Raw genomic sequence first — 26,391 nt, 5'->3', positions numbered from 1 at the left:
TACAGGTTTTTAGCATTTCTGCTGTTTTTGTTTAATTTAAAAACTGTGATGTGTGGTAAAGAAAGTGCTGCACCTGGAGGAAAATGTGAGAGGATCAAGAGACTAGTGCCAGTTTTGAGCATCACCTGGTTGCAGGATTACCTTTTTCTTGTGTTGCACTTTGGAGAAAACACCGACTGCTGCTCCTGAAACTGGCAGACACCACACGTCTCCTCAGGGAGCAGCTCCACAGCCTCCTCTCTCCTGCATCTTGCTCAGCCAACCTCCAGCAGCAGCAGCACGCCTGGCCCTCTCCAGCAAACTCCACCTGAGCACCACCTCTCCTCGCACACCTTTACAACACCCATGATAAAAAACATCCCGTCTCACCCATGCTGTCACATGTTGTGGGGGTGTCCGGGCCCCTTTCTCCCTCTCTCCCCCCGACCACCACCTCCACCTTTCACCTCACCGTGCCGTGTGATAGACCTGCCATGTGAGACTCACGCTACTGTCCTTCTCTCCCCCTTCCCCCTCTCACCCACTCCCCTCCCTCTCATCCCTATTCCTCCTCGTCCTTTCTCTCCTCATCCCTTCCTCCCTCCACCCCTCCACCCCACACAGAGAATGACCAGCCATCCCTTGTATGGTTTGACAGAGGGAAGTTTTATTTAACCTTTGAAGGTAAGTTCTCTCTGCACCAGGGTTAGTGTACACACACGCACATGTACACACACGCACATGTACACACACACACTTACACAAACACACACACACACACACACACACACACACACACTCTCTTGCAAGACTCATTTGTGCAAGCTTCACCTCTGCCCTCCCTGCCCTGGCCCTTCTTTCCTTCTCCTCTTCTTCTTTGTAGTCCCTCCATCACCCTAACCCACACCATGCTAACCCCTGGCTGAGCCCTCTCATATGCGGTCAACTACGCATCACTGTCATACTTCTCGTTCTTTCTCATTTTGTCTGAGCTGACCACCTTTCATTCCCCGAAGAATCGTGGTTCTTCGGTATTTTACTAATCTCTATTTTTCTTTTGGTCATTTTCTTTTTTTGTTTCATCTTCAGAGCTCTCTGATCCTTTTCTTGATCTACTCTTAATAATTCAGCTTTAACAGCACGTCTGGAATAAGCATGCATCTTCCGTATCTATTCTCTGTCATATGCCGGTGCTTATTCAATTTTTAAAAGCAGATGCGAGTGTCCACTGTTTAAACGCTATGAATTAAAGGGGGATATTTGGAATTTGTTTGCGTCTCACAGTCAAAGAGCAGAGAGAAATCGGTATCTTCTACACACTTTACCTGCTGTTTCCATACATCCTTACTAACATTGATATTTCTTCTCATTTCTAATACTTTCAAAGTTTCACACGTTTTGTTCCCTCATTCACCCACAAATTATGGGTTAAGAAGAGTGTAGAGCCCTGAAATTGGGATCGGAACATGCAAAATATCAGTTGCTTGTATTTTATGCTGATATTATTTTATTTAAGAGCTTTGGCTGAAATATTTATATTATTTTTTTAATGTAGCTGTGACTTTGTCTGTAAAGAAAAAGAGAAACATACTTTTTTGAGAAATGTTTGATTGTGTTTCTTGTCTTGATCAGTTAACTTAACTGTGTGTGTGCGTTGTGTGTATCTGTCTGTGTGTGTTACGTCCAGGCTGCTCCAGAGGGCCCAGTCCTCTCACCATGGGGGCTCAGGACACTCTTCCCGTGGCCGCTGCTTTCACAGAGACAGTCAATTCCTTCTTCAAAGGAGCCGACCCCAGCAAGTACGTCAACAGATTCTTCAGCTCACTAAGACACATTTTACAGCCACAGCGTTTAAAAAGCAACACAGCAGCACTGAAAGTAATGAATCTGCTTTGGATCATTTGCCAGTGGATTTTCCAGTGTTTCCAAAATGTCCAGAGTTTTTTAAACTCTGACTAAATGATAATACCAGTGCCTTTTTTACAAAATGCTGAATATACGAAGCCGCAGACAAACATCTGAATTTGTCCACCAAGGCCCACATTACACACACATGGATATCAGTCCGCTAAATGTGGCAGATTATTTTTCTTCATCCCTGGTAAATCAGTGAAAATGTCCAAAAAAAAGAAAGATCGAAATATCGTAATGTTAAATAAGTGGAAAAGAAAGTTGTGGACCCGCTTCCTAATTCGGATCCACACTAAAATGGAATGGGTTCTTCCCTCACCGACACCTATACAACTCCATCAAGTAGTGTTGTGTAATCTTGCTGACAAACAAAATATGCAAGGTAATTTGGTGATACTGTATTTTTTGCAGTGTCTCTCTCTCTTTCTGTCCGTCCTGTCTTTCTCTAACCGTGTCCTTCTCCTCTCAGGTGTGTCGTGAAGATCATAGGTGAGATGGTTTTGTCGTTTCCGGCGGGAATTACGCGGCACTTTGCCAATAACCCGTCCCCCGCCGTGCTAACCTTCAGCATAACCAACTACAGCCGACTGGAGCATGTGCTGCCTAACCCCCAGCTCCTCTGCTGGTAATGACACTGCAGTGAATTCAGCACCTCACCCTCAGAGGGAATTTATCAATACACAGTTTTAACTGAGGCAGAAAAGAAACTGACCTCTTTTAATGTCTACTTGAGAGTAGCCATATTTTTTTCTGTCATAATTTAACTTTATTAAACCAAGTATTTGTTCTCACAGTGCGTTTTAATTTACTTTAGTAACAATAATTTCACTTTAAGAGCATGCCTCATGTAACCTCATACAGTATATGTACATACAGATATGTTTTTAAGATGTAAACATTTTCTAATTCATTTGTCATAATATATTTCATCATAATAACGTTTCCACACAATAAATCCTTTTTTTTAACTATTAATGATATTTAATATTCAAGCAGAGATTATTTCTTACAGAGCAAAGTCAATTTGCTTCATATACGGAAAATAAAACGTCTGAACGAGTTAAGTGATGACTAGTGAGGATGAGTAAAGCTCAGTGAGATCATTTCAGATTCAAGTGCAGATCACATGTTGAGTCACTGAGTTCATCTGAGTTTTCAGAACAACTGCACTGAGCCAAGGTCAGTTTTTGTTGATCGAGCTTCTCTGATTCATGTTTGCACCTGTTCTAAAATTTAAAAAAATCTGTTCGGTGGGAAACTACTTTTAATGCTTATAAGTGCAACGCTTTACAGCAGAATAATTATTGTTTCATTACAGACAAGAACAGAAATATATACATATCATGAGAATTACAATAAATATAAATACATGTATGTAAAAAAACAAGCTTGTGTGAAAATATGTTAATTATAATAAAATATATAAATGAAGCCAAAAACAAATATATAAAAAATCCAGTATATACTGTAACTGTAAGTATGATTCTTTGCAAATAAAATTTTGTTGGCTTTTATTTTACAAAAGCAAGAAGCTGTTAAAATTGAGCTTTTCCCACATGATGTCTTATGAGTCATTATTCAAAATTCTGACCAATGTCAATGAAATACGTTCAGCACTTTACATTTGACGTACGAGGTTCACCAGGTTAGAAAATCACCAGGATCAGATTCAAGTGTTTTCATGTTTCCCCACCAGTGACACCACCACACAAGCCAAGGCCGATGCCAAGGACTTCTGGGTGAACATGCCAAACCTGATATCCCACTTAAAAAAAGTGTCGGAGCAGAAGCCGCAGGCGACGTACTACAACGTCGACATGCTGAAGTATCAGGTAAACTCAGGAACCGTGACTTGATATCAATAAGATCACAGTTACTTTCTGAAATATACAACGGAAGTAAAAACAACCCTCACTTCCTCTCAGTGTCGGACTGGAGAACACTCACCGTGGCTGCTATTTGTTAAACATAGTTTCACAGGTGCAGGAATGAGCTCAACACAACAGGATGTTGAAATGTGGGTGAATTGCTTTGATGCAGAAGCGACTCCACGTTGTATCTCTGTCAGGTGTCTTCGCAGGGCCACCAGTCCACTCCTCTGAACCTGGCAGTGAGCTGGCGGTGTGAGCCCACCAGCACGGACCTGAGAATAGACTACAAATACAACGGCGAGGCCATGTCGACGCCGATGACGCTGAACAATGTTCAGTTCCTCGTCCCTGTCGACGGAGGGGTTTCGAAACTACAGGCTGTCTTACCTCCTGCTGCGTGGTACAGTTACATTTTTCACTTTTGTCCAGTTTCAAATGTGAAGCGTAATAATTGAGCGACAGGTTTCTTCACTGGTCTTTTTTTTGTTTCCTGACAGGAACACTGAGCAGCAAAGAATCCTCTGGAAGATTCCTGATATCTCACAGAAATCTGACAACGGGGGTAAGTGAAGTATGATTGTTGAAAAATATTTCAGATGAGGCAAGAGTCAAATAAAATAGATTTACATTCTAAATTATTCAAATGGTAACAACCTCAAATAATAGAAGGTTGAAAGAGAGACTTAAGATGAGACATGTTAAACTCTGAACCAGGATTCATCCATAGAAACAGGAAAAAAGGTTCATGAATGACACTGGTGTCAGCTCTGAAGTAAACAACGCCCCCACCTGTCTACAAATGGTATTACAGTTACAAACCTCCTGATTTGCTGTTATATAACTGTGACGTCTCACTGCACTCTGGTAGAGTGGCTTTCCAGAGCTTCTTTTATTCTCCTAGGATAAAATGATGTCCACGATAGCATAGCAATATTTATTTATATATATATATATATATATATAAGGAATAGTTTGATTTGATTCAGCAACCTGATGTCACATAATGCACTTTGTTTTATTTCCCTTTGCATTTATTAGAAGGCAGAAGGCCTGCAGGGTTCACCTCATGTCCATGAACAAGATAATTAAATTTTCTTTACGATAGAAAATAAACTCAAACGTGATCAGTTTAACTTCTTTTGGACATGGATCATTTGCAGTGTTTGAACAGTAACTCTGTGGTTTCTTTTATCATTTAATGTCCTCTTACAGAAAGTGACCCTCTGATTAGGGGTCGTTTTCCTTTCATATAAATGTAAATCTTTCACCCAGCTAACATGTCGATCCTGAACAGGCTTTTAGAGTCTGATCCTGCACTGAAATGCTAAATCTAGCTGCTTCTGTCGTCATCGAGAGCAGAAACCAGCATTTATCATTTCTGAACCGACCTTTTATTCAGCTATCTGTCAAAATTGTTTCCAATTTTGAAATGCTGTTCCTATATCAGTGTTTGTGAAATATATTTGTGATTCTAAATGCAGTCTCTTCCCCTCAGGTGTGGGGTCACTGTTGGCGCGCTTCCAGCTAACAGAGGGTCCCAGTAAACCAGCTCCACTGGCGGTGCAGTTCACCAGTGAGGGCAGCACGCTGTCGGGCTGTGACATTGAACTGGCTGGGCCCGGCTACCGCTTCTCTCTCATCAAGAAGAGGTTTGCCGCAGGTAAGTTCTGTCATTTTCGAGCCAGGATGTCTGTACTGTCTCTGCCACTGGCACAGAGTGAAGTTGGTTTTAACATTGGAACTTATTTTAAAGTATGAAAAACTATCAACCACATTAAAGAGTCGTGATCATCATCATTTCGTGTAAAATACACATTGTGTATGTAAAACATTATACTTCTGTGTATTATTCCATATCATCTTATTTTTCTATGTGGTGATGTAATTTGAATCTAATCTGTATGTTTTAGTACCAAACTAATTACTGCAGATTATAGAAACTAATAATTCATAAAATTCTTCACAAATATTTATTGGTTCATGCATCAGTCTCATTATTTCCTGCATTATACTGTTACTTAGCAGCCTTTATGACATTAACCACACATCTGAGATTTTCCATATTCTAACTCTTGAAACGTTTCATCGATGTCTTTCAGGAAAATACCTGGCCGACAACTAACCTATGCTACTGAGAACAGCACTGTTGAACTTAACGACGGCAGTGGACTGAGGATGACACAGAGGACAGACCGACACCAGGCAGACTCTCCATGGACCTTTTCTGAACCCACACGACAGATCTGCAGATCCTACCCAGCAGTATTGTATAACTCGCATATAACATTGTGGAAACTGTTTTAGGTCATGTAATTATTGTATTTGTACTCATTCTACATCTGTATTGCTGCAGTTCGACACCTGGGTTCTTCCTCTCCTCTGAAGTCTGTCCCCATGTCTCCATCCTCCTCCGGTCAATGTTTGGTGGTGTTTTTAAAAGTTTCACTGCAGCTGCCTGACCTGACGAAGCGGAGGGAAAGAGGTTCGGTCATGATGTACCTCTGGGTGACGTTTGCTATCCCCAGTCCAGAAAGTAAAGTCTTTGTATTCAGACACCCACCTCTAGCTCTGACATATCTAAGTCAGACCCAGTTGAGCTGAAGTAGGCCCGAGAACAATACATAGTAAGTCATACGTCTTCATTAGCTCAGAAGACAATCACAGCTCTATGAATAATCCTTCTGTTGGGTCCAGGCGTGAAGCCAGAGACGGTTGTCCCCAGCGTCTCACAGACGGAAGCCACTTGTGTGGCTCTTGCCAGCAATTAAATGCATTTACCGATGCAGTTTGACACACGTTGTCACAGAGAGTAAGATGGAGGAGGATGTTTCGCCCCCGATGTTTGTGTGCGATCGGATGAAACACAACATTAAGTTACTACAAATAGATTTTCATGCATCGCCTACTGGTACTACAGGGTCACATGTCTTTGGATCTCTTCCTTTTTATTATAATTGCACTGATCAGACGAATTGGTATTTTATTTTTCTGAAATACACACACACACATACACGGAGAGGGTTTTAGCAAGTTAGGCAGCTGCAATGATAAATCAATGTACTCGTTGCTGAATAAGAAAAATGTTTTCTTTTTTCCCGTCAGAACAAAAGAAATGTAAAAAGTGTCATTTTAAACCAATAATATATATCTTAAAGGGCGTTTGGTGTTTTCCTCGTATTGTCAGGTAGCCTTTCTGTTGTTCCCAGGACAGCAGTGTTAGACTCCAGAGTACACGACAGCATTCTATTTTTATTTATTGATGACGGCGACTTGTTGTACAAAACATGTGATTCTGTATATGAATAGAATTTGAATGGTATCACACAACTCAGAACCCTTAAAGGTATAAATATTTGAACTCTTCTTTCTTTTCTTATCTGTGTAGTTGGGTAACCCGTGTACAGTATAAGGTATAATTTTTGAATTTATTTCAGATATAATTTTTTAACTCAAGTGCAACAGAAGATTCGAGCTATATATGGGTGTGGGGGTAATTTAAAGAAAACAAATAAATATCTTCCTGGATGCTGTGTTATGCTTTGTGAAAGCAGTGTTAATGTAGAGTTAGCTGGACCATGGGTGAGTTCTACACTGTAAAGAACCAGTTTAGCATTTTGGGAAATATTCTGTTTTCATGTGGTTTCTGAGCGTTAGATGAGAAGATCAGCACCATAATTATATCTTTACGTTAAACAGGAAGGTGAAGTGATGAGACGTTTAGCTGAGTTTATCATAAAAACAGGAAATGAGAGAAATCTGAGGTTTTGGTTTTCTGGCCAATTTAGCATCAGTTTCTGCAGCCGTAGATTTTTAACCACGATAAGGTAATGCTAATTTAGATTGATATGTAAGATCTATGCCATTATTCACATCTAATTCTCAACAGGAAAGACGACAAACATGTTTCCCAGAATTCTGAACTGTTCCTGTAAATAACAATGACGACAAATGCTCTTAGTTTACTTTGACAACAGAGAAGAAGTCTGGTGACCGTGGAGCCACTTCTGAAACAGGATGCTTTATTTTAAATTGGGACCAGTTTCCTTTTTGTCTTTTAAATTGTGGAAAAACGAACGTTATCAGTTCCCTCATCTACCGACTCGGTTTAGATTCGACAGCGTGTCATCGTTAAACTTCTCACCTGTTTCATACCTGTTTCCGTTCACCTCTGTGGCACCTGAACTTTATTATATCACGAGCAAAATCCCCAGTCATCCAAGCAGCGCTCAAATCCATGGCTTTATTTTGCATAATTGTAATGGTCTCTGTGAGATGACATGAGCTGATGAGGTTGTGGAGTGAAGTCGACCAAAATGCTTTGTTTCTTTTTTTTCTTTTGTATTTTACGTCAGTCGGTCCTCTGTAAAGGACAATAAGCTGAATATTTTTAAAACGGATAAAAATGAAAAAATATTATATTGTTTAATGTGATTAAAAACACTGTGCTGATGATGTTGAACTTCCTGAATGCTCTGACACTCAACGTGAAGAACAAAAGGTGTGTGTGAAGTGTAGCTGAACCTCTCTGTACTACATGTCGGTATTTTGCTAAATGCAACCAATCGTAGTCCTTTCAGAGCCGTCGCTGCAGCGTAGTCTGATGCTCTCTTGATTGGATGTAGTTTTTTTAACGTGGTCCTTTTACCACCAATAAAAATCAGATCTGGGCCGTGCAGTTAAAATGGAAATCTTGTTCTCAACTAGATATTTGAGTTTTCATTTGCAGACCCAGTGTGAGAGAAGACTGCGGTGGCATTTTGAAACAGTGATGATGATTGGTGCCATTTAGCTCCTGGTAAGTCGTTAGTTTGGTCACACGTTTTTTCAGCCATGTCCGTCTTTCAAGCCGACTGGAAGAATCCACATGCCTGAAAGAAAGTCGTTACCTTCTGGGTGAATCTTGAAGCTATCAGTGCAACAGTCACTACAGCATTATCTACACAGGCTCTCCTTACACATTTCCCATCATGCATCTGTTTAAATTAGCACTACAGCTTACAGGTCTTTCAGTTAGAAAGGCAAAACAGAACTCTCTCAGTCTGCCGGTTGTTAGTCTTTGTATCTTCTAATAAAAAAAGGATCAAAACTTCTTTTCTTCCCAGATCTTCATCTCCGTGGTGACTTTGTCCTGCAGTAACTCATCATTGCATGCAGAGCATGCAGTAAAATGTGGGACATCGATGATGATAGATAGTACTGAAATGACGTGTTGTGCTGAGTGTCAGTTACCTGTGTTAGTGTTGAGAAGAGAGCAGGGAGTGTGTCTATGTGTGCTATACGCCAGAATGCTTTTTGGTTCTGTACCGTTAACCTCAAACACGTGTGCAAGCTGTTTGTACAGTACATAACAATGCTAAGATCAACTGAGAAACTTAGTTTGCTTCTTTCCAAAACCAATAAAAGTTATAAATGGATGCTGCGTGTGTGCAGTTTTCTTTCTTTTACCTATTTGTATGTTATTGTGAAAACAGAAAAAGTTATATTCTTAGGCTTTTCTCAGCCACATTTGCAGCTGGTAATGGAAACGTCCGTCTGTCACAGCTGGTCCACCGGAGTGAAATTCTACACAGACGAAAGGAAAAGTCATGGAGTCGTCAGTGATTCTCAACCATGGTGTAGCAAGATCAATTCTGGGGTTCTCCAGATGGTTGTGTAGGAAAATATATATATGTATATATATATATAGATAGATATATCCCAAGCTTTCATGTGTTATTAACTACTTAAGTTATAAATGAGGACGTCCAGAGTCAGTTCAGGTTGGATCAGGTTGAGCACCAACACCCTGGTAAATCAGGGGAATAGACCAAAAGATCACACGATGTGTCGTGAAGTGAATTATCTCACCAGCCTGATTATACTGATGGAACCATCCTTCAGGTTGGTAACAATAGTGATTTTTATAGATGAATTTGTTTCCAGTGTTCAGGACTGTAGAAAGAAGTCACACCTCACGGAATATTATCTCTGTGCCAGAACATTTATTTGATAAAAATAGCAAAATGATAGAACAAAGCTCGAGTTGGCTCTAAATACATTAAAGCAGTAAGGACATTTTTACAAACCTGCTGGTTTCTCACTACATACAGCACACGAGCCTGGATTTAAATCAAGAATCTGAGTGGGAGGTGATAAACTCCTGCAGTTAAGAATCATTAGTATCAGCCCTGAGTGCTTTTACTTCAACTAAGTTTGTTTTTCTTCATTTTACTCTATTTGTTTGGGTCGCATATGTTTTCAGAAACATGTTCTCAGATCTACACATCTAAAGTCTATACAGGTCAAACTAATGAATCAAAACCCTTAAAAAATATCCAAAGCAATTTGAAAAGTAGCAGTTGTGGTTGTGAGCGTCAGTGTTCACACAAGACAGAGATCAGATTGTTTTAAATCGATTTTCAGATTTTGCAGGCGAGATGAAAACAGTCACTTTGGTCAGTTGGAGAATAAGTGAAGAAGAGGAGAGGGAGTCGCCCTCAGCAGAGGAAGGTCAGGTCACTCTTCCTGCAGCCCACCTGGCAGCACACGGTGGTCACCATGTTATTCATGTCTCGCCTGGTCACCTCAGAGGCCGAGTTACTGCTGCTGCTGCTGCTGCTGCTGCTGCTGAGCTTCTCCAGGCTGCTCTGTTCCCCTGCTGGCAAAGCTGCAATGACAAAACACAAGGAACCTCTGTAGAGAATATTGTTCTCTTGCCACCATTACGTCACTGTCATCAAATGCATTCTTGTATTTGTGGAAGACGTCTGCTCATAATAAAAGGTAATTCCTTATAACATAGGAAGAATTATCTTTATATCTGTGTTTTCATTAAATAAGGAAACTCGAAATGGCCGTGCTGATTAACTCGGTGCTATTTGTCTTCTCCAGTGTCACTTTACTTCTTTCTAATCAGCACGACTGATCTGCTAACTGGGTTTGTTTGTGTGTGTGTGTGTGTGTGTGAGAGAGACAGTGGGAGAGGCCACCCGGGGGAAGATGCCCAGCTCCAACATTTAATCATGATATGTGGCCTCTAGCATAATGAGTCCTGACAGCAGACTGAGTGTCGTGGAGCTGGGGCACCTGTCCGCCTGCACACAGCCTCTGAATGAGAGACATGCACTGTGGTATATGATGCATGTAAGGAAGTCCAGGTTCGACTCTGAGGTGCCACAATGAAAGAAAGGAGTGAAAACGCAGAGGGAGCAGCGGCGAGAAGCTGCCGGTCACTTCCACACACATTTCTCCTCTTTCTCCTGACGGCTGCTCGTGAGAGAGAGAGTTAGAAAGTAAAATCAAACCCTGACAGAACTAAAGAGCAGCTTCAGTCTGATCATTAACAGGATGAGAGCTTAGGTCACTTTCAGCAGAAACAGAGTAAAGAATGTATGATTCCAGAAAAGATGCAAACTGGAGGATTTATCAAAGAGGCGACAGTTTTCTACATGCGTCTATGTGGCCAAACATTTTTCCAAAACTACAGAACTGTGTTTTCATTTCAAGTTTTAAAGACATCACTTATGTCTCGCTCCTAATATAAGATAACTGGAAGAAGCGGATTCAGAAGATATGTGTGACCCTGACAGACAGTGAAATAAGAGGATTTTCAACCGACATTTTGAGACTGGAGAAAAAGTAGAAAACAAAGTAAATAGAGAATATTAGCAGAAACACTAACCCTGTGGCATATATCATGCTATTCTGCATGGTTCTTTTTTCTGGAGACACATGCAAAATCTGAACCAAGACATAAGACACTGGACTCAATGCACAATACAAAAAGAAGTGGTCTCACCGTCCATGTCTGACTCGGTGAGGAATCTCCTCCAGCGGGAGCCTCCACAGGTGTAGACCACGGCTCTCAGGAACTCTCGACCACACAGCTTCACCGCCCTCACCTCCGCTCTCACCTGGTCCACGCACGCCACCGCACACAAGAGCAGAGGCAGAATCACCAGAGCCCTCATCCTGGATGTACCTCAGTGACTCGTCTCTTAAAGATGCTCTGGAGCCACTGCAGCTCTTTGGGTCCTGAGATGTTTTTCTGTCTGTTATCTGTCTCTTTTGCTTCAGGTCTTCTGAGAGCAGCAGCCGGTCATTGATTCAGTGCTTGCATCTATCTTGCAATATATAGCATCCACCTTGCAGTCCATCAATGCTGAGCACCCCCTCCCCCTCCTCCTCTAGCTGGCCCTTGGCCCATCCCACACACACACACACACACTCGGTTGTGTCCTGTCCAGTCATTTTGTGTTTCCGGTCCTTCCCCTCCATCACCATTTTCAGCCGTCTCTGAGTGAGTGAAAGCCATCAGACTTTTTACAACCTTCAGTTGACAATGACATTACGAGGAGCGGCCTCTTCATCCTCCCACGTGATTACGTGACTTAAAGGCCATGATTGCAGTGACCTTCGCTGCACTGCACAACTAATGAAGTGATACAAAGTGACCCCCCCACCCCCAGTCAGACAGGTGTTCGGTCCGTTTACGACGCTCTGATGGCCCGCTCGTCTATGTCAATGTTGACAGTCCATAACGTGGGTCATTATGATGTTGCTGATGTGATACTCGACATTTCAGTTCAATCATTAACGGTGGAGATCCCTGTTTGGGATGTCTGGGACATGATAGAATCATGTTGAGCTGGATGTGCTGTGTGTTTGTGTGGCTGTGGAAAATAAAGAGTTTTGATAAGAACTGTTAAGCAGACAGATCAAACCTGAAGCGTTTTGTTTCAGGGTCACATTTGAGTGGTTATGGAAATGTACGGTACAGTTGGAAGTGATACACAATTTTATTTTCCAGGTCCAGCAACTTGAGATGACTCAACATTATTTGGGCCTTTTAACTCTATGAGTTGCTCTGTGAGTTTCTCTATGAGTTACTTTATGATTGACGTTGGTTAAATTAAGTTTCTGCAGCAGTCACAGTCCACATGTCGGTAAAATAACCACTGAATCACTAAGGGTCATGTTTTTACATTGAAATAACATTTAATAAATATTGTCTCAGTGAGTCTCCGTCTACTTCACCTGCTAAATATTTTTAACTCAATAAAGATTGAACTATTTGTCCTTGTTTGAGTCTAAATGTTCAGGCCTACCATCACTTCACATGCTGCATGTGAAGAATTCCACTGAATGACACGTGGTGAGTTTTGCTGTTATAGAAAGTTACTGGGTGCATGTATATACTTCCAGATCTTGTGCGTCATACATTTTCAACCTCCACAGCTCCATTCATGTCTCCTCACGTGTGCAGGGCTGATGAGCTGTGAGCACCGATGGCTGTAATCAGAGCTACAGCTTCTTCTGGCACAATGAGTGACGTCTCTCTTCTTCTCTCAAAGCTCTGATTACTGACCCACAGACCCAGAGATGAGGGAGAGGATGACCCAGAAAACAGCAACACAATAACATCAAACCTGTTTTATTGTTTTTACAATGGCTCCCAGTTTGTGTTAGAATGGATTTATTTGATAATTGATTTATTGTTTTGAAGGGTCTTCATGGCTTCAGGCTGTGTCTCTCATCTTTTAATTTTCTGTTCACCTCTGCGCAGGTTGCAGTCTTCAGGCAGGGGTCTGATGTCACTTCCTGAAAATAGGCTGAGAACTGTAGTTGTTTTAAATCTCAGCAAAAAAACTGCATATTCCTGAATTTAATATGGTGCCGGGTTATTATTGTTCTCGCTATTTATCTCTATTATTAATATTATTATTTTTAACATTATTTGTTTTACTTCCTTCTGTATTAAGCCAGGTCAGGTTGGTTGGGAGTGAGTGAGTGACTGTAGATTGTGGTGCGACACTTATATGAAAACTTGCTGATGCTCCTTCTGTATGTTTCTGTGTTTTTGTGCTGTATTAAGGATTCAGTCTTGGTGTTAACCTCTACTGCAAATTATAGGATTAGTAAATTCAATCCATCCATCCCTTACTTGGGTAGAAGATCTGAGCACCCAGCTTCCACCTCACTTCTGAGAGCAAACCTGCAGCTTTTCTAATGGACAAACAGTGTGAACCAAATGTCTGTCCCCCCCTTGTTTTCATCTGTGTGAATACATATTTACAATCTTCATATAATAAAATGCTTAATCCCATTACATCTGCAGATAAAATCTGTCCCCATGAGATTCCTTGTATCTCATGGAGACATTCAGTCGCCAATTTCCCTGCAACCAAATCTTACGACGACCAGATAAACGCATACAACAGACACAAACCTAATTTGTCGGAAAAACGTGAGAGTGTGTGTCTTCAGTCTGAAAACCTGCATGCTGTCCTCCACAGTGTCCACCTGAGAGACACAGGGACGCTCAGCTGTGTTTGCCATGTGAGCCGACCATCATTGACTGACTGAGGGAATAATGGCTGAAAATTGCGGCATAAAATGCTATAAAGCTACAAAAGTGCACTAACGCAGACTGCAGTACAGCAGAATGTCAACAAAAGGCAAAGGTTATGTGTGAGAGTATAGTGCGTTCAATAAAAACTCATCAATTCTACCAAATGAGAGTATCACGTATTTTACACAGTATTTTCACAGTGTAATTTTGGTACATTTCAAAATATCTCTGTAACTGAACAGTACATTTTATCTTCCTTTACCTGTCATTACTGGTTTGAAAATGGAGGATCGGGTTCGCGGACAAACAGAGCAAATATGGTTATGTAACCAAAAGCATTTTGAAAAACTTTTATGTGACAGGGACGTAAGTACATGTCCATGTGAGGGGGCGTAATACCAACACAAAATGGCTCATTAAATGTGTTTTCAGGCCACTGAACTGAACCTTCATCCTTTTTCCTGTACACTGCGTCGGCCTTTTCACAATACGTGCATCCTGTTTTCAGTCCAGAATTGACGGTAGATGACCTTATATGACTGAGATGGACTTAACTGGAAACAATTACTTCGATCAAAAGGCGTCTCAAGAACATTCTGTCTGTTTTAATGATGCGTTTCTAGGACTCCATGCAAATGTTGCATTGTGGGAGTTGCAGTGTCTGCAAAAATCAAATGAGGACAGATTTTCTGACCGAGATGCAGCAGCAGCAATCGATTATTTACATGTCTACAAGTTGTCCTCAATAAAAAAAGATGTTAATGACCTGGGAAAAAAATTACTTTTAGTTTATCAACATGAAACAAAGAATTCATTTTAAAACAATTAAAGGTTGAACACAATTGTTAGGATATTAGAAACATGACAGGCAACATTAATTCTAATTTAAACTTGACGATGAAGCTATGAATTGATTGGTAGCTTTTACATTCTTTAAAGCTTGAATTTGCCAGTAAATCTTACCTGGGAGAGGACACGTAAGAGGGCAACATGCCTGTAAAGCCCTATAGCGCCACCTGCTGAACAAACTGTAAAAACATGTTCACACTGAATAGAGCAACAATAGAAACACACACACACCAATAAGAGTAGATATATAGAGCAACGCTTACTTGCTTCATGTATCTTAGTGTCACTTTGTGATTCGTAGAGCAATGCACTTTTGCAAAATCAAAAATTGTTAACAAACTTAATTCGCAGTTTTCAGTAAATGCAACTAAACAGAGTAAAATTGAATCTTTATAGTGAATTCAGCTGATTTGATTTTTCTCAATGTGAACAATTAAGTTAAAAAACTGTCTTCATGCTGTTGGCAGACCGTCCTCCCCTCCTGTAGGTGGCGGTGTGAGCTTGAAGCGACGAGTATCTGAGCGTGTGGAAGAAGACAGAGCAACATGCAGCAGGGAGCCTCCATGTTTATCAGTTTGATCACTTTGTTAAAATGACTCGTTTTACCCGTTTACTTTCATAATATTCTATAATTGTGTGGGGACATCAGACGCTAGTTATCAGCCGCGAGGTGAGTCTGAATGATGTGTTGTGTGCTAACTGAGGAAGCTAAGCTAAGCTAGCTAAACAAACCACATGCTAACAGGCTTCTCTGCTGCAGGAAAACAAACTGAGCTGTGTTGACCTTGACTTCACAGTGAATACAATCTAATTGACTCTAAGAGATTATATATAAATATGCATGTATGTTTGTCTCAATGGTAAAGATGTCACCACCTTCACTTTAGTTAAAGTAACATTCTTATTGTGAAAATACTGCTTTATAAGTAAATACATTCAACTCCTACTTATATTAAAGAGTATTTTCCTTTGGCTATTGAGGTAAAAGTGAATAAAGTAGAATATTTGAACTGTTGAAGTCCAAACTAACGTACATTATGAATATGATGAAGAAGTAAAGTACCTCATATTTGCACTTGATAACAGTACTGATGTAAATTTTCTTTCTTACTGTACATCACTGATATTAGTACTGCATTAAATCATAATTTACATTAGAATCTGCTAATTACTTTTGTGAGTATTTTAATCATGAGTTACTCCTTATTACTAACTTTATATTTCCCTGTTGTGGGACTCATGAAGGATTATCTGGTCTTGTCTTTGTCACTTTCTCTAACAAGACAAGATGGAGTGTTTACCTCTGAGCACCTTTCTTATGACCAATTGTCTCCCCTTATCTCTGCAACAGCAGCACAGTTGGACCTGTCATGGAGCCCATCTTGCACCAGTTTTGCCCAAGGGTGTTCCAACGCCTCCGCAGAATCTTATATCTTCCCAAGAGGAATCACTCAGACTGTGCAGAACACAACACCACTCCTGCTTCCACTCAGTACAGACACACCAGACCCACACTCCTGGTGTCACGCCTCTACCAGCCATCAAACCTGCGTGATGTGGGGCAGGACAACCGGCTGCAAGCAGACATGACTTGTAAGAGCCAGAGGCTCATGCAGCAGGCCGGGCTCATCCATCCGTCCAACCCAGGGTGTTACTACTACCTCCCTGCCACTGTCCGCTCCATGGAGAAACTGGTGACATGATTATTTTGTTAAGTGAATGAATGAAATGTATAAACCATGGGTCATCTTCAGGTTCCATGTTGACAAAGATGGATTTTGTATATATATTCATTTTGATTGTGCATAATGTGAAACCTTCTGTCTTTGCTGAACAGGTGAGAGTGATTGACCAAGAGATGCAGGGGATCGGTGGACAGAAGCTGGACATGCCCAGTCTGTGCTCGGCCGATCTCTGGAAAACCAGTGAGCGCTGGGACTTGATGGGAAAGGAGCTGATCCGTCTGAAAGATCGCCATGGAGGCGACTACTGCTTGGGTCCCACACATGAGGAGGCGGTGACGACTCTGGTTGCTCACCAGGCAACTCTCTCCTACAGACAGCTACCTTTGCTTCTTTACCAGGTGAGCTTTCTTCCTCTTATTATCCCCAGAGTGTTTGTGTCAGTAGGCTGTACTTAAACATCTGGATTTTATTTGTATATGACAGATTACCCGCAAATTCAGGGATGAGCCGAAGCCAAAGTTTGGTCTTCTTCGAGGGAGGGAGTTCTACATGAAGGACATGTACTCATTTGATGTGAGTGAAGAAGCTGCTTACCAGACCTATGAGTCCGTGTGCCAAGCATACACCCGGCTCTTTTCCCGGCTGGGCCTGCATTGTGTTCAGGTGCAGGCGGACACAGGAAATATCGGTGGTAAACTCTCCCATGAGTTCCAGCTGCCGGCAGACATCGGCGAGGACCAGCTTCTGGTCTGTGGGAATTGCTCCTTCTCTGCTAATGTAGAGACCATGTCATCAGAGGGAACTGACTGTCCACAGTGTAAAACTGGCACTCTGGAAGAGTCGAAGGGTATAGAGGTCGGCCACACCTTTTACCTGGGGAAAAAATACTCTGCAATATTCAATGCGACCTTCAGCAATGCCCAGAACAAGCCCAGTGTCACTGAAATGGGCTGCTATGGTCTCGGAGTAACCCGTATTCTTGCTGCAGCCATTGAGGTGATGTCAACAGAGGAGGGGATCCGCTGGCCGGGGCTCCTCGCCCCTTACCAGGTTTGTGTTTTACCTCCAAAGAAGGGCAGTAAAGTGGACGAGGTGGCTCTCTTAGCTGACGACCTGGTTCACGCTTTGGGAGAGGCTTTGCCACGCTTGAGAGGTGAAGTGGTTCTTGATGACCGCACACAAATGACAATTGGAAAGAGGCTGAAGGACGCCAGCCGACTGGGCTACCCATATGTTATTGTAGTCGGGCAGGGCGCTTTAGAGGACACACCCAGGTTTGAGGTGATCTGTCAGCAGACAGGTGAGACGATGTTTCTCAGTAAAGACGGACTGTTAGATCTACTGGGAAGAGTGGAAACTGTATGAATCATGTGGAAATCAATGATTATGTTTGTGTTTCTACCAGTCAGGTGGAGGGAAAAAAGAAAATGAACATTGTATGTGTTGTAATGGGACTGGAGGGGGCTTTCACAAAGTTCTGAAATCTATAATACTTTTTGACATTGCTGATTGACAAATAACTCAATGTCACAATAAAAGCTTTGGAATGATACTAAGAATATGAATTTGCATTTGATTACCATGATTTAAGAAGGTCAGAGTTTTACTTTCCTTTGTGGCTTTTCATGTTCTTTTGCCAATAAAAACATAAGCCCACGGATGTGGACGGAAATAATGATCATTTTCTATTGTGTTTTATTAGAATATACAAATGTACCCACTGTACAACCATGTCATGAAAGACAATGTAATGCACAAAATAAAACCGTATTTCCACTAATGGAAGAAGCTCTCAGGTCCTTTGTTGACAGTAAGTAAAAGTTGCAATATATCAGTGAATATATCATCACAAGGGAAACTAACATGTTTACATGACCTAATTAATGTGCAACATTTTAATGTATAGTTGTCAAATACATTTTAAATAATACATTTTATAAGATAGGTCATTAAATTGTAATAAAACCTGGTTCTGGGCAACAGAGGAACATTTGTGTATTTATTAGCTTTTTAACTTTAACCATATATCTATCTTTCTAAGTATTTTGTTTGTCGATCAATTAAAAACGTCAACATCAAATAAACAAATTAAATTATTATTTTTTATCTTCACCCTTCATCGAGGAGGAAGTGGAACTAAAGTTTCAGTCACTGTTTCCTCACGGACGGTCATCTGTGTGGTACCAGCTGTACACATGTGTAAACAAGCGTCTCTCGCCGTTAGCGTGACAGAAACATCACAGATGCTGAGTCAGAGGCAGAAACATTGAGTCGTAGTTTATTTAAAAAGTCTGAAGAACAAAACAAAAGTTCATTCAGGAAACAGACTTCGACGGGAAATGGCGTCTTCAGCGCAACAACACGAGAGCGACGACGACATGGACGAGTTTATGGACAAATTCAAGACCCTCGAATATAAAAACGCCTTCAGCAAAGACAACTGGGAAGAGGTAACACTCACGACCAGCCGCCATCACACAGGAAGTTACTGTGGCACTTTGTTGTCTTTAGCTACGAGGCTACATGTGTGTGTTCATGTGTGTTCGTGTGTGTGTGTGTGTGTGTGTGTGTGTGTGTGTGTGTGTGTGTGTGTGTGTGTGTGTGTGTGTGTGTCCTCCAGGAGTTTGATAAAGTTCCCATGTTCATGAAATCACTCCCCGATGAGATCGACCCAAACAAGTACCCGGAACTGGCCTGTATCCAGTCCATCATCCACAGTGAGGACAGGTCTCCAGAGGGTGAGCTGAAGATGTAACATACTACCTCGATATGTCAGTCAATCAATCACTTTTTGTTTGTACAGAGGTTTTCATACAAACAAGTCTTTTGACGCTTTCACTTTATTTTGATAGCAAAATTAAAAGAAAATATTTCCTTTGGTCCAGTTTCACTCTGTCCTTCTTTTAATAAACTATTTTTCTTTTATACTTGCCTCTAACGCTCCTCTGCAGCTTATGAGACAACCTGCAGGAGTCGTGCTCAAAGAAAACTCTCATGACCGAGTTCATTTCTCCCCAGAACAAGTGAAATGCCTGAAAAACGAGGGAAACGACTTCTTCAAGGAGAAGAACTATCAGAAGTCCATACTGTGCTACACAGCAGGTCTGCAGAAGAAGTGTGGGGACCAGGAACTCTGCACGGTTCTTTTCACCAACCGTGCTGCAGCACACTTTTATCTGGGTGGGGATTTCTTCTTTACACACCACACACTTACAGCTGTATGTATTTCTAGCACCAGGGATGTGGGTTTGTTATGTATCTTATTAATGAAGTAACAAAGTCTGTGTTCCTCTCTCGCAGGCAACATGCGCTCTGCACTGAACGATGCGGCAGCTGCAAAGAAGATCACACCAGGTCATCTCAAAGCCTTGATCAGAGGTGTGTCACGCATGTACACGAGTTTGGCGAATGGCCTAAAAGAAAAGGAAAGTTTTAATTTCTCAAAAACAGCTCACAAAGAAATCACCATCTTGGGTTTAAAGGTGATCCCAACCAGTTGCTGATTATGTTAAATGACTTCACATATATTAACGGTATATGTGACATCCATTTAATTTACGTAAAGGGGCGTAGATTTTATAAATATAAAGGTCCACACAGAAAAAAGGAAAGGCCCTAAAGAACGACTCGTTTGCTTCGTTCATACCAAAGAGCCGCTGAAAAGAATGGGTTTCATTTGCAAAAGTCACAACATTTTCTCGCAGAACATATTAACCATAACACACTGTTAGAACGATATATTTTGTTTGTGTTCATGCAGGTGCTCAGTGTTGCATAGAGCTGCGCAACTTTTCAGAGGCCCTCCAGTGGTGTGACGAGGGACTGAAAGTTCATCCCACCGACAAGAAACTTCAGGAGCTGAGAGCTGCCGCAGATAAACACAGGGTACAGTCACTGCGGAGTTCAGAGGGGAGGCTGTTTTATTCTCTCTCTGATCTCAGTCTCACACAAAGCCTTGTTCATGTCCTGCACTAGAGAGCAGCAGAGAGAGACGCCAGGAAGGCCAAGGTGAAAGCGAAGAAGTTGCATGGTGAGAAAGAAGCTCTTCTGGCAGCTATAAAGGTATGTGCTCTCTTTGAAAGTGAAAAAAGTTCACTAGAAACCTGATCTCCCTTAAACCTTTCACTCCTACTTCAGCCTCTCATCAGAGTTATTTACAATTATGTTTTGAGAACCAGGACTATTTAAAATGTGATTTTATTTGATGTGAGTACTTAAGATATATGAATGAGGTTCACTATTGATTGATATTGAAGCACCTTGTTGAACATTGCGTAAATAACCTGAAACAATTCGTCAAAGCTGAGACTACTTCTGCCAAAAATAATGTTTTGTTGCGATGTACGATCTAAATTAAATAGTCAGTTGCATATTTTGGTGCTTTGTGCAGGATCGAGGCATCAAGTTTCTTCAGTCTGCAAAGAGGTGCGGTTCAGACGATGAAGATGAGGATGAAGGCTCCCCTGCAGTGATGTCACAGCTGAGTCTTGACGGCATCAGCTCGCAGGAGGCCACAGGTGCTCAGGTCTTCCAGGACGAGCAGGGCTCCCTGCACTGGCCTGTCCTCTTCCTCTATCCTGAACACCAGCAGAGCGACTTCATCTCAGCTTTCTGTGAGAGCAGCTGGTAAAAGATCCTCTCGCTCTGTTTCTTCCTCGTCCCGACTGTATCTCAATATTTCTGTGCTGATGATATGATACAAGTTCCACCTGAATCAATTGGGCCCAGCTGGAAAAATAACATTTCATTCTGCAATTTTTTGTGTCTACATTTTTATAATAAATGGATGAGATCAGGCAGCGAAACACTTTTTTAAAACTAGCTAATGTAATCAAACTTCATAATAACACAACACTTTATTACTACATGTTAAAGAAAGAGGATAAGAGAAATCCTGGATCCGCTTGTTTATCCAGATCTGCTCCACACTGTAATGGGTTCTCTCCTCAGTCACATCCCACCCCTCAACAAAGAAACATTTTCTCAAGTTTTAATTTTCTTATTTCCTTTGACTTTTCAACAGTTTCGTTGATCACTTGATCGTCATGTTTGGAGAAGAACTCCCACCCTGGGATGTGGACAGAAAATACCTCATACAAAATCTGCAGGTTTGTATTTGTGGCATCTCAGAGCAGTGTAGTTGCATGTAACATAGAATTGATTTTGTTTTGTTTCTTAAATTATAATTTTTTACCAACAAACACACGACTGCTTTGTTTTTATATATATTTTTCATCATCAAGATTATTATTTGAAGTAATAAACAGCAATAAATAGTCCAATAACCAAAAGAGGGGCAGTTATGTCAATAAATTAAATGAAATAATCAATATTCATCCTGATTTTCTTCATTTTCTAGTTGTACTTTGAAGATGAAGAGAAGGAGACACTTTACCAAGTAAACCCAGAGACGCCACTGTTAGAAGTGTTGCAGCATAAAAGGTAAATCCACTGAGACGATGTGTGTTTGTAGTTTGATTTACACTGTGGCCTCTGAATGTTTAATGCGGATGAGCTGACTATTGTCCTGAGTAGCGGACGTCAGTAGTGTGGACGTCAGGCGTATCCGTCACATGGTTGATGCATAGTATTGTGGATGTAGCCTTAATTTAAGGGGACTCTTCCAGTTTGTAATTAATGAAGTTTTTAAGGCCCAAATTTGTCTTTGCAGTAACTTAAAGATAAGCAGACTTGAAAGTTTGCTCTGTCTGTGGTGTTTCCTTGTATCAGTTAACTTCCTTCACACTCAATGTTGGTTCACGGTCTTATCTGTTCTGTTTACAGGTTTTTTGTGAAAGCAGGAAGTCCCAGCTTCATCGTTTTGGTAACGGGATCATCGTTCTGGAAGCAGTTTATATCAGGAAAGAAAATACGAGGATTGTAATTTTTATATTAGTCTTCAAATCTCTGATTTTTAAGACACAAAATTATGTTTTTAACCCAAAACACTTATGTTGTTAAAGAAAAAAGGCACCCAAGGCAAATGCATGTATGTCTTTGTGCCTCAGTACACTGTATGACACAGAATCTCAGTGTAAATGAAATAAATGAATTATCTAAGAGCTACACATGTAGATTCTTTCTTGAATGATTTTTAGTTGAATTCTTAAATTATTGATCAAACATAAATTAATATACGTTCAAACACAGCCACTGCTCCTTCACATCGAGAAGGGAAAGTTGAGTTGGTTCAGGCATCTTAACAGGCTCCTCCAGGATGACTCAGGGGTAGACCCCGAACAAGCTGGCGGGACTACATATCCCATCAGACCTGGGAACGCCTTGGAATCAACCAAGATGAGCTGGAAAGCACGGCCGGGGAAAGGGATGTCCGGAATACTTATCCGGCTTTCCCAGTGACCTGAACTAAGGTAAGTGGGATGGATGAATTAGATGGAGAAAGAAAACAAACCTGGTAATTGGTGTAAATGTGATGTAAGCAAAAGCAACATAATCTTAACTTAAGCTTAATCATCCACTAATCTTTATTTCTGCTGAGGTGCTGCTGACTAAAAGTAAAAGCACCGGTTTGTTTTTCATTTCACAGATGACTAATGTGTTCCTCAGAATCATTCAGTGAACTCACAGCTTTGTTTTCCTTTGTCTGAAGTGGTTTGACAGGTTATGGGTTTGGTCACAGTCGCAGCTTGGTCCCCAGTGTCCTGCACTGAGACCCAATCCTATCATCACACTTTTCATTTTATATTAAAAGAACACACTGATCCTCATGTATAAATGATTTGCATTAGAGTGATTTCCTCATGCTTTCAAGTTTTTCGCTTGCGTTTGAATGCATTTTGTTAGAACTCTAGACCCATACAACCAGTTTTGTTCTGATAGGTTTCTCCCACAGAGTAACACCACTCATTTGACATATAATCATAATTTAATAGCCATTTGTCTTTGTGTCCCCAGGATTAGGCATAAATTACTGAAAATGATGCCTTGTTATATTCCTGGTTCCTATTTTCCCGATGCAACTGGGTAAAGCAATGATAATAACTTTACTTTGCACCTTTTAAAAACAGCTGCTTAGGAGGGCTTCACACAGACAACAATTCAAATCAGAAACAACAAAATAAATCATTTATTAATGAAAGAACTTTTTAAATCAGCTAATCACGACTTATTGATCAGATCATGTTGATTAAACACCACATGTCAGATTTAACTGACACCACTTTTTTTTACTTTGAATGCCAAATTTCTTCAATTTGTATTCGACACAATATAAAAAATGGAATCAAGCAGCATAATTTGGATTATTATAGAGGCCCCAATCTTCATTATTATGTAATTATATTAATTATTATTATTATATTAATCTATACCTGTGACAAGACAGAACTTTTCAAGGAGAGGCCGCAAATCTCAGTATGACGTCATGATGACCCCATGTTGGTTCACAGCAGCAGGGCGTTGTCCCATTACCATAGCTGCAGGCTGTGCGTTGATGATGACCACGTTGTTCTTTTTGACTTGTTTTAACTCACGATGCATCTGACACCAGGAGCACCACATACAGAAACAGGAAGCTACGATGTCCTTACAGAGAGAGCCCTTCAGAGACCGGAGTAAAGAAATATGTAAATTAATTAATGTATTCAACATGTAGGGATATTCTTGGTGAATCAGCTCTACAAATGTCACACCTTGATGCCGTATCTGTTCCGAATGGAGGCCCGGAGAGTCACTGCGGCGGGGGGGACAAAGAGAGGTATCCCGCAGGCGGATAAGATAGCAGGGCTGCAAATGTCGCATAAGGGGAGGCAACGGTTCTCTCCGAATTTTCCTGAAACCGTGCAGGCGAGGCAAGGACAGCACCAGAAGCCATAGCAACCTGAAATGAGTAAGTCTTACTGAAGGATGTTCCTAAAAATAAAATCCAAATCGTACAAATGACAAAATTGTGGTGTCGATTCTTACAAGAGCTTCCATCCTCGAGGCAGTCACAGAGACCGCTGTTCCAGTCTCTCAAATTTGCTGCCATTGGATGTTTGGTCACAGATGGTTGAACAATGAACCTGTTCACACATAAAGGAAAAACGCAACCGTTCAGGGTGAAGATTAAACTAGTTGACTAGCCTTCCATTCAATTCACAATTAAATGTCTTAGAGCCATTTTGTAGTGGACTTGAAATGGTAAGACAACAGTAATAGAGCAGACAGATTCCTCAGATACTCTCTACAGTAAATGACAGTTTCTCTAGACTTTAACAGCATGAGATTAGCATCTATAGTTATGATACAACTACAATTCTTTCATTGTGCTTTGATATTTCAGTAAAAACCTTAGAATCACTAAAGATTATCTGATGGGATATAAGAGCAACACTATCAAGTCTCTTTGATCAAATCATATGCTTCTTAAACCATGTTAACAATTAGAAATGACCAGGGTTCCTCTGTTTACCCAAAGAGGTTAAAGTTTGTCAAAAACTGCTGCACCAAAATAAAGAAAGTCACAGATTGTGTCTACAAAACCCTCTATCCCTCCACCCTGTTCTTAAACATGTCACATTCCATCTGTTACTACAACACAGTAAAATACCAGTTAAAAGTAAAATCTCCTACCTGATTGAGCTGGGCACGTCCTGTTGGCAGCTCTGAACCTGTGTAAGTGAAGCGTACCTCACACAAGGAGTGACATCTTTTGCATGTCAGAGAAAAACTATGCTGCCAAACCTGAATGGTTGGGCAAACAAGTGGAATCAAAACTACCTGCTATGAATAGCATGTTTATAAAGCCCAGAGGAAAAGATCATGATGGTTTTAAATTGTCCTCAAGGTTTAAACTTCACACATTAAGTTACTAAACTAAACTTTGGTGCCCTCAGGTGATGGTTTTAATAAAGACACTGCAGAGGCCATCTACCAAACAATATACTGGTGCTGTTTCTTCATCAGCTCTAGACTTGTGTTTATTGAAAGTTCATTTATTTGTCAAATCAGAGATCATTGATTCACCCTTTCCTTGTAAATTGTCATGATTTTCATATTTACTCAAACTCCACAAGTTGACAGGTCTGAGGAGGCCACAGGGCGTTTCTCTGCCTTCAGCTCCCAATCACTCGAAGTTCATCTGTGTGACCCAGTTTCTAAGGCGTTATGAACACAAAACTGTTCGTGGACTCCCCATTGTCAACTTGGGGATTATAATTAGGTTTTCATTTCAATGCAATACTGTCAATACGTATGAGACACGAGACAGTTAAGATGTAAATTCAAGGTTAATATCAGGAAGAATGAGTTGACGGACCTCTCAAATGTATCTGACAACCGACGTGATGACGCTTCTCTGGGACTCACCTAGCAGCCAAAGATGTTACAGCTTTGTTATCTAAAATCTTTACAGCAACCATGTACAAGTTGCCCAAGACTCTGGAAACACAGAAGGAGATTCTTATGTCAATGACGTCATCATCTTTTCAGGGCAGTAATGCAACGCTTCAGATGCCAGCTGCCGCAGAACCTCAAAGAAGCAGAAGAAGAAGAATGCCATCATATTGTCAATGATGTTGTTGACAAGATGGCAGAGCAGTGAGTTACTATGCCACCTACTGGTTTCCTAGTGATGATTACCTACTGGTTACTCTGGTCTGCTTTATGGACACCAGTGAGTGAACATTGCTTTCTACAACTTTGTGCTTACTTACATTGATGTAGCTCATGCTCAATAACATTTAGTTTAAAGTTTATAATACTTTTCATATGCATAATGCTTGAAAATAGAGTTGATTAGTTGAGCTAGTGTATCTGATTCTCT

At 40.9% G+C, this 26,391-nt stretch overlaps 4 protein-coding genes across 27 annotated transcripts in view; 3 read left to right on the top strand and 1 right to left on the bottom strand.

Moving 5' to 3' along the window:
- Nucleotides 1–7,286, top strand: part of sgip1a (SH3GL interacting endocytic adaptor 1a) — a 72,555-nt gene extending 65,269 nt beyond the window's left edge. For 19 of the 23 annotated variants that reach the window (XM_069521662.1, XM_069521654.1, XM_020098502.2 and 16 more), the window contains 8 exons: nt 604–663; nt 1,667–1,778; nt 2,360–2,515; nt 3,587–3,722; nt 3,959–4,161; nt 4,259–4,323; nt 5,257–5,421; nt 5,861–7,286. In XM_069521662.1, coding sequence (XP_069377763.1) covers nt 604–663; nt 1,667–1,778; nt 2,360–2,515; nt 3,587–3,722; nt 3,959–4,161; nt 4,259–4,323; nt 5,257–5,421; nt 5,861–5,883 — 920 coding nt within the window. In that variant the 3' untranslated portion in view covers nt 5,884–7,286. The remainder of the gene's footprint in view (nt 1–603; nt 664–1,666; nt 1,779–2,359; nt 2,516–3,586; nt 3,723–3,958; nt 4,162–4,258; nt 4,324–5,256; nt 5,422–5,860) is intronic. The other 4 variants (XM_069521670.1, XM_069521664.1, XM_069521673.1 and 1 more) reach the window with 2 other exon arrangements.
- Nucleotides 7,287–9,726: 2,440 nt separating this feature from the next.
- Nucleotides 9,727–11,847, bottom strand: insl5a (insulin-like 5a). The gene is made up of 2 exons (XM_020098368.2): nt 11,539–11,847; nt 9,727–10,407 (listed from the first exon to the last, which is right to left on the bottom strand). Exons 1-2 carry the CDS (start codon nt 11,708–11,710, stop codon nt 10,238–10,240), a joined length of 342 nt encoding a protein of 113 aa, XP_019953927.2. The 5' UTR covers nt 11,711–11,847; the 3' UTR covers nt 9,727–10,237.
- A 3,573-nt stretch (nt 11,848–15,420) lies between these two features.
- pars2 (prolyl-tRNA synthetase 2, mitochondrial) lies at nt 15,421–18,405 on the top strand. Of its 2 annotated transcripts, none has more exons than XM_020098283.2 (4): nt 15,421–15,610; nt 16,295–16,634; nt 16,778–17,023; nt 17,109–18,405. In XM_020098283.2, exons 2-4 carry the CDS (start codon nt 16,311–16,313, stop codon nt 17,988–17,990), a joined length of 1,452 nt encoding a protein of 483 aa, XP_019953842.2. In that variant the 5' UTR covers nt 15,421–15,610; nt 16,295–16,310; the 3' UTR covers nt 17,991–18,405. The 2 variants fall into 2 exon arrangements, with proteins under 2 accessions (XP_019953842.2, XP_019953840.2); XM_020098281.2 differs by having other exon boundaries at nt 15,422–15,610; nt 16,292–16,634.
- A 367-nt stretch (nt 18,406–18,772) lies between these two features.
- On the top strand, nt 18,773–22,691 carry ttc4 (tetratricopeptide repeat domain 4). Its single transcript, XM_020098345.2, has 10 exons — nt 18,773–19,075; nt 19,246–19,363; nt 19,644–19,805; nt 19,926–20,003; nt 20,386–20,510; nt 20,601–20,687; nt 21,016–21,251; nt 21,649–21,733; nt 21,985–22,067; nt 22,410–22,691. Exons 1-10 carry the CDS (start codon nt 18,965–18,967, stop codon nt 22,507–22,509), a joined length of 1,185 nt encoding a protein of 394 aa, XP_019953904.2. The 5' UTR covers nt 18,773–18,964; the 3' UTR covers nt 22,510–22,691.
- The last annotated feature ends 3,700 nt before the right edge of the window (nt 22,692–26,391 follow it).

Source organism: Paralichthys olivaceus, chromosome 3 (genome assembly GCF_024713975.1).
Source record: "Paralichthys olivaceus isolate ysfri-2021 chromosome 3, ASM2471397v2, whole genome shotgun sequence".
Classification (NCBI taxonomy): Eukaryota; Metazoa; Chordata; class Actinopteri; order Pleuronectiformes; family Paralichthyidae; genus Paralichthys; species Paralichthys olivaceus.
Note: the sequence above shows the minus strand (reverse complement) of the source record. Positions and strands in the feature narration are given on the sequence as shown.